The 12,678-nt window shown below is 37.5% G+C and overlaps 1 protein-coding gene across 6 annotated transcripts in view; it reads right to left on the bottom strand.

Moving 5' to 3' along the window:
- Positions 1-482: 482 nt before the first annotated feature.
- LOC129802084 (ceramide phosphoethanolamine synthase) overlaps positions 483-12,678 on the bottom strand; it is a 28,484-nt gene continuing 16,288 nt past the window's right edge. The window contains exons 1-4 of one of the 6 annotated variants that reach the window (XM_055847652.1): positions 10,208-10,285; positions 5,843-6,019; positions 1,564-2,532; positions 483-1,200 (exon numbers count right to left, since the gene is read on the bottom strand). In XM_055847652.1, coding sequence (XP_055703627.1) covers positions 538-1,200; positions 1,564-2,529 — 1,629 coding nt within the window. In that variant the 5' untranslated portion in view covers positions 2,530-2,532; positions 5,843-6,019; positions 10,208-10,285 and the 3' untranslated portion in view covers positions 483-537. Of the gene's footprint in view, positions 1,201-1,563; positions 2,533-5,842; positions 6,020-6,059; positions 6,841-9,905; positions 11,637-12,678 lie in introns of those variants that run through there. The other 5 variants (XM_055847651.1, XR_008751756.1, XR_008751755.1 and 2 more) reach the window with 5 other exon arrangements.

Consider the following 12,678-nt stretch of genomic DNA (forward strand, 5'->3'; position numbering starts at 1 on the left):
ACCTGTTGAAGGACAAGTCCAGGAACATTCTTGAGGAGGGTCGCGGATTGAATTACGTAGACTCTCACTCAATCGCTCTGTCTGTCAAGTTGAAGAAATATCAAGTCACGTTTGCTCGTCCAAAAAATCTCTCAAAATCCTTTAAAGCTCACATTGTTATTTCATTTGTATCCGTATTATTTTGAAGTTTAATATATTTTGTTTGAGTTGAGATCGTGAGTTTTGCTGCAATGGAAAAGGACGCTAGGAAAAAGATCGAAAATTGGCCTTCGGAGCCGAATGATTAGATCTTTTGCGTCTTTCAGGTAAAAGTCAAGGAGCCCAGCCAGGAATAAGATCAGTATTTCATCACGTTTTGTATAATCCTCAAGTAAAGGAATAACTGGGATTTGAGAGGAAGATTTGAGGTACGTAGAGGAGTAAAAGCAGGAAATACATAGATTTTCCCAAAAAACTTAAAAAAAAATGTAAGAAACTCAAAGTTCCAAATTCACAATCAAAAAATCATCTTTATTGTTCACCAAAATCCGGCTCTAATCAATCATCGGAGTCCCTGACAGTGGTTTTGTGATAGTAATGTGGAGCCAGTTCCAGCAGCCATTCATCTTTTATGACTGTAATTTCCTTCATGAAGAGCTTTGTGGTGTGCATAAGTTCACAGAAAACCACCCATTTGGGCGGTTGAAGAGTGTACAGCGTTGATTGTGGATGGAGATGGAGCTCGGTATTCCCCCTGACACTCCGATATTCTCCGGAATGATGCAGATAGGCAGCATTGGGGAAGAATCCAGCAACAATGCAGCGACATAGGGTCTCAACATTTCCCTGACACGAGATCATCGGTAATCCAATCTTGTTCCTTACATGAGACTCCAGCTGACAACGGATCTCATAGGCCCGCTTTAGGTTACGGTAAATTACGTAGTGCCTGCCACAGAAATCCTTAGTTCTGCCTTCTTCCACAAAGGCACTGAAGACATTGAGGAGTGTTATGAGATCTCCTTCAGCCACTTCAAAATCTCTCTTGGCCACTCGAGCCTTGATCTGTCCTTGGCCAGATACAGGCTTGGAAAAAACCGACTGAACCTGAAGCATAGCTATGATTGTGAGGATTTCTTCCGTGCAACCCATTTCACTGGCCACATAGAGCATTTTCCCCATCATAGGGTCAATAGGCATTTCAGCCAAGGAATATCCAACCTGGATAAATAAGTGATTGTCAGAAAATACTACCTCCGCCATGTTAGAAATGGTCATTTCCTATTGGCTGTTAAGGGAAGAAAACTTAACGAAAAACGGAGGACTAGCGCTGCGATTGAACGAGGGGACCGACAAACAAAATGTAAAGTCAAAAAACTATAATAGCATCACCTTTGAATCGTAAATGCTCTTAATTTCCTATTGACACACGAGGAAAGCAAGTTATAACGAAACATGGAAGTTTCGTTGGATTTTTTGACGGCAGAACGAGTAATTATCAAACTTCGAGCCAGAAAATAACACAAATTTTCCTTTCACAAAAGCTAGACGATATTCAATAACGGTGAAAAGTGAAATACTTACCGGTCTCGTTAGATTCCCATCGTCATCCAGTGCTCCAAGTGCGTACAAAGTTTCCAAGGCAGCATGTAGGTTCTTTGCTGGTGGCGGCGAAGGAAAATCAAACCGTAGAACATTGTCAATCCCCAGAGCTTTGAGATGCAGAATCGTGGAACAGAGATTAGTTCGTCTCATTTCTGGCGGAGTATTTTCCGGCAGTTCCTTGAAATCTTCATCGCGGTAGAGCCGGTAAACTTTACCACTCCTCACGCGTCCAGCTCGACCTGCTCGCTGTTCTGCAGCAGCTCGACTCACGGGCACCACAACCAATGAATCCATCCGACTCTCCGGTGTAAACCACCTCAGCTTCACAAAGCCACAGTCAATCACGTAAACAATTCCAGGAATTGTAATGGACGTCTCTGCAATGTTGGTAGCAATAACGATCTTCCTGACTCCTCTCGGTGGCGCAAAGAAAACTTTGAGCTGGTCAGAATTGGGTAGAGTGCCGTACATCGGGAGCACCTGAATGTCATCCATGTCGGCAGTGTCTTGATGCTCCTTCAACAAATTTACGGCGCGCAAAACCTCCTCCTGGCCCGTTAGAAAAGCCAGAATGTCTCCACGAGGCTCCTTCCTGTGGATCTTCAGGCAAGTGTCTACGGTAGCTTGCACATAGTCAGCACATGGTTCCCTGAGGTAGAATACATCAACAGGATGGAGACGACCTTCAACGCTAAGGATAACTGCAGTATCGCGATCACTCTTCTTGCGCTTTTTGTTGAAGAAATCCCTAAAAAGTTCAGCATCGATCGTTGCTGATGCGATTATCACTCGCAGATCTTCTCTCTTGGTCATGATTTTCTTCAACAAACCCATCAGGGAGTCCGTCAGCGTATTCCTCTCGTGCGCTTCGTCAATCATGATGACGTGGTATTGCGTTAGCAGAGGATCTGCTAGCAATTCGTTAAGTAAGATTCCTTCCGTCATATACTGTTCAAAGAGAAGCATCATTTTTTAACACTCTGGCCTCTACACATTGGGAGCAATTTTCGTCAAATGAAGCATTATCACATGATTTCCGTGGATATACAAAAACTTCACGATATAAATTACGATATTTGGCTAGACAGGCACAAGTGACTATCACTAGAGTCCTTCAACACCTGAATGTTCCTGAATAGTCAAGGTGTGAATGGTCCCTATCGGCGAATTGAACGAAGTCTATGCCATTGATAAAGGCCCTCAAAAAATTTGAAAAGGACAAAATCTCACCGATTGATAGATGGAAGGTGTTACATCATCAAAGTTTTCCTATTCCTGAACAAGCAAAATGTTCATGTTTACCTGAAGCGAGATTAATATTTCTTAAACAACGCATGGCTGCGCAGCGTTTGCAACTAATGTAGACACAAAGCAAATGCAGTTAGCACAGTTGCCGATCCAACCAACGCCAACGATTCGTCTATCAGTCAGCTTAATCCTTTCGGATCCGCTTAATCCCCAAGGATATTCAGAGGATGTAATGAGACTGAGGAGACGGTTATACACCTTGTGTGTTACTGCCCCAGTTCTTATAATCTGAGGCGGAAGTTGTTTGGTAAAGCGGTACTCCCTCAAAGTCAATTATCAGGGATATAGCCGGCATGTTTGCTGGAGTTTATCTTGAGAACTGGATGGCTTGACATACTTTGCCCTTAATTGGGTAAATTTTTAGGGGATGCATAATGGGCCGAATAAAGAGGCCTGGGTGCAGCGGTCACCTTTGGCTGCCCCCCCCTCTACTTCTTCTTGCTCTGCATTTGCAGCCGTTACGCGAAATATCTTAAAGGTGAGAAGTTTTTTTTCGTATTGTTGTGGATGAGACTTTTCGATCTTTAGAGTGGGAGGAAGAGTTCAAATCTTAGACCAGCGACATTCACAAGGCGTAGCGTTAACTTCACACTTAACGATTTATTGACTTAGAACTTTGGCAAACAAGCAGGCCAGGTCAGTCGTAAATTTTCTCCGGTAGGGGAGAATCAACATCATGGGGCGGTATCCTATGCACATCTGCTACGTGAGAGCCAGGACAGCGGGCCTGCATTTGAGTTGCTAGCATGAATTTTACTTTAGATGTAAATGTACTATTTGACTACTACTTCCTTGGATTTTCCTTTGGGAATTTCGTGTGTTCCCTCTGGGGTTACTTTGTGAATATTTGGCGTCACAACAGTATTATAAGATCGGCTATTAATGTGTGAGATCAATGAATGAGTTGGCTTAGAATAGCTCCGCTAGGCAACTAGCTAGCTAGGTTTATATTTCGTCCAAATACGGAAATACCGTTGAATCATTCCTAATGCCCTAGAAACACTTACGACTAAAGTCCAGAGTTTACTAAGCTCGTTCATAGCCAGGTCAGTTCCTTACACACTACAAACGAGGCTTAATATTTTCTGGCACTCACAAAATATAACTTTGCACTAGTAAACCTTTGAAAATGAAACTACTTTTAAATTTACTACACAATTCACGTATAACATAACAAGAATTATTCACTAGAATCGCCTAAATTGGCTTAAGTCGCAAGTAAACTTCCACTTCACAAATAATTGTAATTAACAATTATTATTGCACGTATACTGATACATGAATTTACAAATAGTTTCATTTTCAGAGGAGTATTAATGCATTTCAGTAGAAATATCTGCATAAATCCCACGAAAGTTATGTTTTGTGAGTGCCAGAAAATGTTAATCCTCGTTCGTAGTGTGTCAGGAACTAACTTGGCTATGAACGAGCTTAGTCGTCTCTGGACTTTAGTCGTAAGTGTGTTTAGGGGGTTTTCAAGGTCAAAGGCTTAGAAGGCTCTAGACCTAGAGAGTGTATTAGGTGAGATTCTTAATAATCTCACCTCATAGCTCCGCCCCTATGGCATCGATCAGGCTCAAATTTTAGTATGTTATAGCTGGGCCTTAGAGCTTTCGATCAATACCAAACTTAAGGTCCCCCTTAAATTCCTTTGTGCATCGGGCTGAAATTTTATTATTTCGTCCATAAGTCCATACATCATTTTCTGCTCAGTCTACGCTATCTCTCAGATTTTGTCGTTTGAGTGTGAAAAAATTGATTTTTCCCATAATAAGGCTTTGAAACCACTCAGATGTCAATTTGACTGCTTCTATTCGATCAAGCACTTAAAATTGGGTTATAAATGAAAAGTTGCACAAAATACAACAATCTTTTGATATAGTTGAAGTTTATCAAATGAACACTCGGGGCGCTCTGGTCGAAAAAACGAGTTCAGAAACAAACTAGGTCGATTATCTCGGTTTCTGATTAATCCATGAGATCAAGTTCTACGGCAAAATTATAGAGAACATTCTGGTCTACATTTCACCCATATATCACTTTTCTGTCACTCCATCCAAATCTTTGATATTTTGGTTTAAATACAAAATTTGTATAATTTCACGAATTTGATTCAAAATAACTGAATGGCGTCCCCAACTTCAGCTCTAAATCGAATTTGCATACATTCAGAGTTAGTTCACATTAAGAATCTCTTTGTCTAGAAAATATTTTCTTTCCAATCATTTGGAAATAGTAAAAAGTACCAAACTTTTCTAAGAGTCAATGATGGCAGATGTCACTTTCAACTAATGTTTTAAGATCATGTAGATTTATAATATATGGCAAATTGTACTGGGAATTTGTCCCGGACGGAGCTCTGAAGCCAGGCATAGTAAATTTTACGCTAGACGGTGTGGACGTTCCAACAAGACTCGGCATTGTGAAAAAATTGGCAAGATCGCTGAATGCAAATCCTCTCAATTTTTTATGGAGATCTTAGAAATAAAAGATCAGGACCAAAGAGTACTAGACTGTCCAAAAGCTAAAGTGTGTTCAGGAGGTTGCGTTTAAGGAGCGTACTAGGCGTCTAGCTTAGGATGGGGCAGTTTTAAACAGCTGAATTTTCATGATTCGTTTCCTAAACGAATATGAACCATATTCAAACTAAGTATGTTCCATTTTCTTCTTGAGTATTGGCTTTTAAGAATACACAAGACAATTCCTAAATAATTATTTTTCGTTCTAAAAATCTTTATTTTTGAAAGTAATGCATGTGTGAAACTACCCCAACCTTCCATATTTTCGGATTTTTGGTCATTTACATCATAAATAAAATAAGAAAAAAAATAATGTTTTCAAAAGTTGCAGATCAATTGTTACACTCTGTTAAACATTAATGTAGGGACTTCTGTAAAATCATGTGCATGCAATGTACGACATGTATCAGAATATTCAAAGTTAAACTCACTTTAATCCTCGTGATTGGAGACACTTTCTCTATAAATCTCACTGACACTCCCACTGACTCCCCAGTCAGTTCTCCACGCTCCTGAGCCACCCGTTCCGCCAGAGTCAGCGCAGAAATCCTCCGTGGCTCCGTAACGCCAATCAATCCCTTCGCATGCCATCCCTGTTCAAACAAGTACTGTGCCGAGGGGGATGAAGAAGAGGTAAAAAAGATTAAATTGAAAAATATAATCCCATTTCAATTTATTTCATCAAGTTTGTCTTTCCATCAGCCACAACAAACACGTGCATTTTTTATTCCCATTTCTTGCATCCTTTATTTTTTTTCCCATCATTTTAACCCAGTTTTCTCTTCAATCCAATTTATTGTACAACACATAGAAATATATATTTACTTTTTTTTGTTGTTTTTCTCTATACACATTCCTTTTCTTTTATTTTTCATCAAATTTCTTGTAACAAAGAAAGGCTAGAAACATTTTGAAAAAGAAAAACAATAAAAAAAAAACAGAAGTCATCTCGACAAATGGCAAGAATAATTAATTTCAAAATGATTAATAAAAAAAAGTTATTGAGATCATTTATCTCATTTTTTTTTCTTCAAAAAGTAAAGACGAAATTTAGAACACACAATATTAATTTTTTTTTCTCTCTATTTCCATGTCAACAATGAGGACGGCTTTCACATTAAAAGCATTTTTTTTATCTCTTTTTGCTTTATAATAGTCTCAGCTATTTTTTTTTTTCAATAATAAGTTTATGTGTTTTCTCTTGTTTTTTTTTTAATAAAGTTGATTTTTTTTAGAGTGTAAATATCAAGTCTGTCAGCTTTTTAGTAACAAGATTAGTCTCTATGGTTTTTTCAGTTTAACTATAATTCACTGTATTTTTTTCTACACATTTTTTTCAAACACTCTAAAATATTTTCATTTTTTGTAAACAAGTTTTTAGAAAAAGTTTCCTATTTCACTACAATTTTCTTGCATTTTCTTTTAAATCCTGTGAAGTTACAATTTACAAAATTATTCCCTTGTTATGTAAAAGAATTATTTATTTTATTAAATATTGATAATATTTTTTTCTATGTAGAATTTATTTTCACTCTTTTTGAAATTGATTGAAATGTCATATTTACAAAATGCTATTTTCTTTTAATTATTATTATTAATTATTGCTAAACGAGAACAGTGAGACAAGGCTTTACATTTTTGTTTTTTTGCAAAAAAAATAGTCAATTTACGTATAAATTAATTAAAGAATTTATCCACTGATTTTACAAATAAAAAAAAAACACCCAATTAATATTCTAAAAAAAAAACACTAAATAGATTTTGAGCTTGAGATAAAAGTCTTTAAAAACAAATTTTTGATTTTAATTTTAATTTTATACAATGAATAATAAAGCTTGTGCGCCTAATTATTAAATTTTTCAATTTCACAAATATCTCATTTAAAAAAAATGTTCAGGAAGCAAGAGTTCGCCAATTAATTTCTGGTTCTTTGATATCGAATTAGAAAAAAAAAGAACCAACCCTAAAGAAGCCAATTGATTAATGCCTAATTGTGCGACTAGATGATTTGTTTCTCACAACTTTTGCTAATATTTCGCCGATAACGGAAATTTTAAAATTTCCGTTGAATTCAAATTTAAATTTTGACAACTGACCTTATGATACGACGTCAAAAAATGACAGGTTACGATTGAATTTACGTCGATGAAAAATCCCCAAAAAGCTTTTCAAGGAAGAAAAATTCAAATTGAAGACTAGTTTTTATCATCACTGCTCCTTCGTCAAGAAAAAAATTGAGATTCAACTTTTCAAGTTTCTTTAATTTGGAAACTAAAATCAGTGGATAAAAGTAGACAGTAACCTTTTTCCAAGAGAAAAACTCAATCAAATTAATCTAAATAAGTTTGACATAACTTTGCCTGACATTATCTCAATCAATGTTTTTTTTTGGTGGGGTAGTAAGTAGTGTTTGATTAAGCTCCGCCCACAAATTTAATTTTTCACGTAATCAATTGAAACTGAACCATTTTGTTTTGAATTGCTCTGCAGAAGAATATTGACGTGATTTACCAGATTTCAATTCACCCTACTTTATAGGGAGTCCTTAAAGGGCATACCCACAGAAACAGGCCACGCCCATTAGAGTGACAATTAAAGAAAATTTGTAATTTTAATACTCCCTCTAAGTCGTACATTTTGTCATACAAAATGCACTGGCAAACGTACGACATTTTTGGGAACGGAGGGAGTATTTGTTACTCTGAAAAAAAAAATGTTTTGTCAAATTAACAAGACAAGTTTGTAAAAAGGATGTTCTTCCATACAGAATATGGAAAAGTTTTGTCAAATCGGCGGTCAACTGGATCTTGTTAAAAGTTTGTGAAAAGGGTGTTTTTTTCATATAAAATGCAAGAAAAAATTTTTTCAAATTGGTAAATAACATCCTTTTGACAAAATTACAACATTTGTTCGTTTAACAAAAAAAAAATTTTTTTCAGAGTAAGAAAACTGTTTCTCACAATTCTGACAATTTTAAGGAACGGAAGATAATTTTTTTTTGATAAATGGGTATAGGATTCAAGAAGGCGTGGCCTAATAAATTTCTTTAATAATTTCAAATTTTCTTTTTACTGCTCGAACACAAAGAGAGAGAGCCGTACATAATAATCAGCTTCTTTCTACTAGTTAACATTCTGAAGCTTTAACTATAACAGGTATCAACTTCCAGTCCTCGGCGACGCCCCCTGAAAAACATTATTTAGAGACGCTTTCCCCTCGTTCAGTAATTAGTAACCTTCCCGATTTGAGAGCTCTTTCCGGTTGAGGTTTTTCCTTTACCGATTCGAAGGTATATCCAGATAGAACCGGATAGAACTTACCTAAAAAAAACCGTTGGAAGTTCGGACGTTTAAACTGACAAGTTACACAAAAGTGAGTAAGTTCATGAAATGGACATTTATCTTAATAAAATTGCAAATAAAACATTCTGTCATCCTGAAAATCCACAAAACTACACAAAAATTCACTTTTTGCAGAAAATTTTGCACACTGCTGTTGACATTGTTGTCAATTGAATTGCCAAAAATATCGAAATTCGAAATGGCAGAACAGTCAGCGCTAAAGCGGCGAGTGCGCGAACTTGCACATTAGGCTTCCGGTAGATTTTCGAATCGGTTTGGCTTGGCTTTGGAGTGGCTTTGTCTCTTCGAAAGGTTATTACTGAACGGAGCCATTCTGTACAAGAAAAAATAATAATGTATGTCTGGAAATCCCCTTGCGGAACGGCCTTGTTCCATCATGGAATGTTGTGTTAGCATTATTATTATTACAGTAGTATTACAGTAGTATTATTAACTGTATGGGCCGTAGATAACAAAGTATTACAATATATTAAATTGTTAAGAGAAATTCTTTTCTCCTTTTCTTTTAAACGTATTTTCTAGAGGGCGTGGCCTATTTTGCTGACCTTGGATTTTATTCTCCACCTACTGATAAATAATTTTGGGTGCTTCACTCGTAGATTCAAACCATTTTATTGTCACAGTATTGAAGAACTTTCGGGAAATCTTTTGTCCTATTAATTTCAATTGATCATATTTTTCGAAAAAAGGCGTGGCATAGTTATGGCTACCTCCACATTACAAATTGAATGAGGATAATGTCCGGCAAAGGTGTCCCATAAGTTTTCACGCTTTAAACTTTGGATTAACAATAACCGCTATAAGTTATATATCGCTCATTCGAAATTACAAGGACACAATTCTACCCTGTAAAAAGTTTGTTAAAATTTTGTCAAAAGGATGTTGTCTACCAAATTGACAAAATATTTTCTTATATCCTCTGGGAAAGCATCTTTTTGACAAACTTTTCTTGTTGATGTGCCAAAACTTTTTTCAGGGTAGTCATAAATTTGAGTAGAACAGTGTGATTTTCTTGCTATTTTCTTCTTGGTCCTTATTTCCTTCTTCCTTTTTCTTTGACGTAAGAAATAGGAAGAGAAACTCTGTGCCCCTGCAATATTGAATGAGCTTCAAACGAGCGCAATGTATTAAATTTCACTTAGTTTTTTTTTTATTTTGCAAATTGCTGACTTAAAAATGTAACAAAGCACCCTTACCAAACAATCTTACAAAGTAGAACTTAACCTTAAAATGAGAAATAACAATTTAATTTGAGAATAAAAAAAAACTTTACAAAATAATTATAGTATTTCTTGGAATTTCATTTCATTTCACTTTTGTTTGTATTTCGTGGTTTTGATTTGCTGCAGGAGAGAGATTTTGTAATAATTCAGATTTTATTAGTTGCATGCAACTAACCTCAAAATTTTGGTTCTTAGAAAAGTATGAGCTTACAGTTTAACTCCTGCAGATTGGACACCAACACAGATGAAATTTTTGGATGAAACTGCAAAGTTCTCGCGCTGAATCACAATGCCGTTGTATTTCCAGTGAGTGATTTAAAGATAAAATTTTGCACCTCTAGCACATGCATCTCCGTAACACAGATCACCACAAGAAGAATCACAAAGCCAGCGTACTGAATCATACGCAGAAACTCCCACATTTTGTCACAGAAAATACCCAGCAAGAGACAATGGAGGAGGGCATGAACATTGAACACACGCCAGAGCCAGGCCACTGAAAAGAACCATTGGGATTTGAAGGTCCACTCTTGCCTCTGACTCTGAACTGGCGTAACATCTGGACGCTCCAGCATATCCTGATACAGGGCTATGTAGCGATTCCAGGCGGTGGATGAGAAGAGAAGTTGTCCGGAGAAGCACAGAACTTTCTTAGCTACTTTTTTGGTTGTCACTTTCACCTTGTATATCACTCCAGAATCGGAATTTTTTGCCTCAGTCACCGGCAAAATAGCCTGAAGTTGGGTATAACCACGTCTTGGTGGATTGTTTTTCAGATAGACAAACACCCCAATCATCAGTGCTATACAACCCAGGCCATCACAAATGCCATCAATGTAGTAGCCAGCTGTTCCTATTTCCGATCTCTCACCCCTAACGTGCTTTTTGGCACGTGCAACATGTCCATCGAGATCATCTAGGAAGGTACGCAGCTGAAATAGTACAACTCCCAGCCTTCGATAGCCTAAACTGTCTGACGCTACCAGTCGACCGGCCGCAATGGCCACGAAAACATGGAAGAAACTGATGGCATTGGCCGTAATGAAGGTTGACCGTGAAAATCCCACAATATTGTCAAATATCGTGGCCATAGGTGCAAAAATGTAGTGATTCGTGTGATCCAGCATGAGAGCCTTAACCGTAACATGACACAGTGGATTGATATCGCATGAAATCCATGCAACATCCTCATAATTCTTCACTGGTGTCGCCACAGATGACGATACCATGGGTACCGTCATCGTACTCATAGGCTGTGGATTGGCACTTGTGGACACATTGTAGTGATAACTTCGATCAATTGGATAGTGTTGAATCCTCAAATACAGATTAACATCCATCCATAGGTAGAAGATGAGGAGGAGGAAGAGAAGTGTGAGAAGAATTTTACTAATTTGTGAACTTGGACCAACCATCTCTCTATCACTTTTTTTTCATTCGATATTGAGAGCTATGTTTCTTTTAATGATTATCCTCCCTTGTTTTTTTGTACTTTGTTGTCTTTTCCCCCACTAAAAAAAACACTACTTTGTTGTGATATAAACGTTTTTTTCCAGCTACTCACTAAAGATTTCTCTTGCACGCTAAATGGTGCTAATCGACCACAAGGATCTGCAATTAAAAAATGGACAACAGAATATCTGTTATAATGTTAATTGGGAAGCATCAATTAGCATATCGTCGGTTGCCTCAGCAACTGTGTTAACTGCATTTGCTTTGTGTCAGCATTCGTTGTAAGCAACGCATCGCTGCGCGGCGTTTGCAATGAATGCAAACACAAAGCAGATGCAGTTAGCACAGTTGCTGAGACAACCGATGATATTAAGATTCTTTCACGCTTCCCTTCCTCTCAAGATAGATACTTTAGTTATGTGCAAGTTATTATAATTTATGTGAAATTATTCAGAATTAGGGCAAGTGTAAGAATCTGTGAAAAGGTTCTCTTAAAGGTGTAATACTATTGCTATGCAATATGTGTTGTAATTCATTGCGGGGAAGTCAAATAAGTCTGACTGGGGAATACTTGGAAACTGGGCAATAGAGAAACCGACGGAGAACCCGAAAACGTTCAGAGTTAACGACGAATACGGGGATCCGAGAAGAAGCTTAGCATTCGACGAAGGTAAATCCTTGTAATCATTACAAGGTGCCTCGTGTTGGAAGAATCTGCTGATCGTAGATCACCCAGGAACGCCTTCCCCGTAGTGAATGCTTCTTCCGTTGCTCCTGAATGTTTGTGGGCAGAGGCAGTGCATTTTATTACGTTTTATCACAGTGAAAAATGTCTTTTTCTCGACATTCCATGATGACGGAGATCCATGAAGAAGCTTAAATACGGATGGAGAACGAGATCAACCCAAAAAACCGATGGATAATTCGTCGGTTGCAGCTACCTCTGTTGTATCTGCATTTGTTTTGTATCTGCATTCGGAGCAACTACAATACAGACGTCCCGTCTTGCGTGAAATGCTGACACAAAAGAAATGCAGATACGACAGAGGTAGCCGCAACCGACGAATTCAAGAACTAACAGGAAGCACGAGGAACACAAACAAATGATAGGGAACCCGATGTATCGATGGGGAATAAGAGGGACTGGACAGAGAACTCCTGCAACCGACGGAAAATGTGAGATATTTTCAAAAAACTCGAAAAAGCGACGAAAATTACGAACGAATTGAA

The sequence above is a fragment of the Phlebotomus papatasi genome, chromosome 2 (genome assembly GCF_024763615.1).
Source record: "Phlebotomus papatasi isolate M1 chromosome 2, Ppap_2.1, whole genome shotgun sequence".
NCBI classification, from domain to species: Eukaryota; Metazoa; Arthropoda; class Insecta; order Diptera; family Psychodidae; genus Phlebotomus; species Phlebotomus papatasi.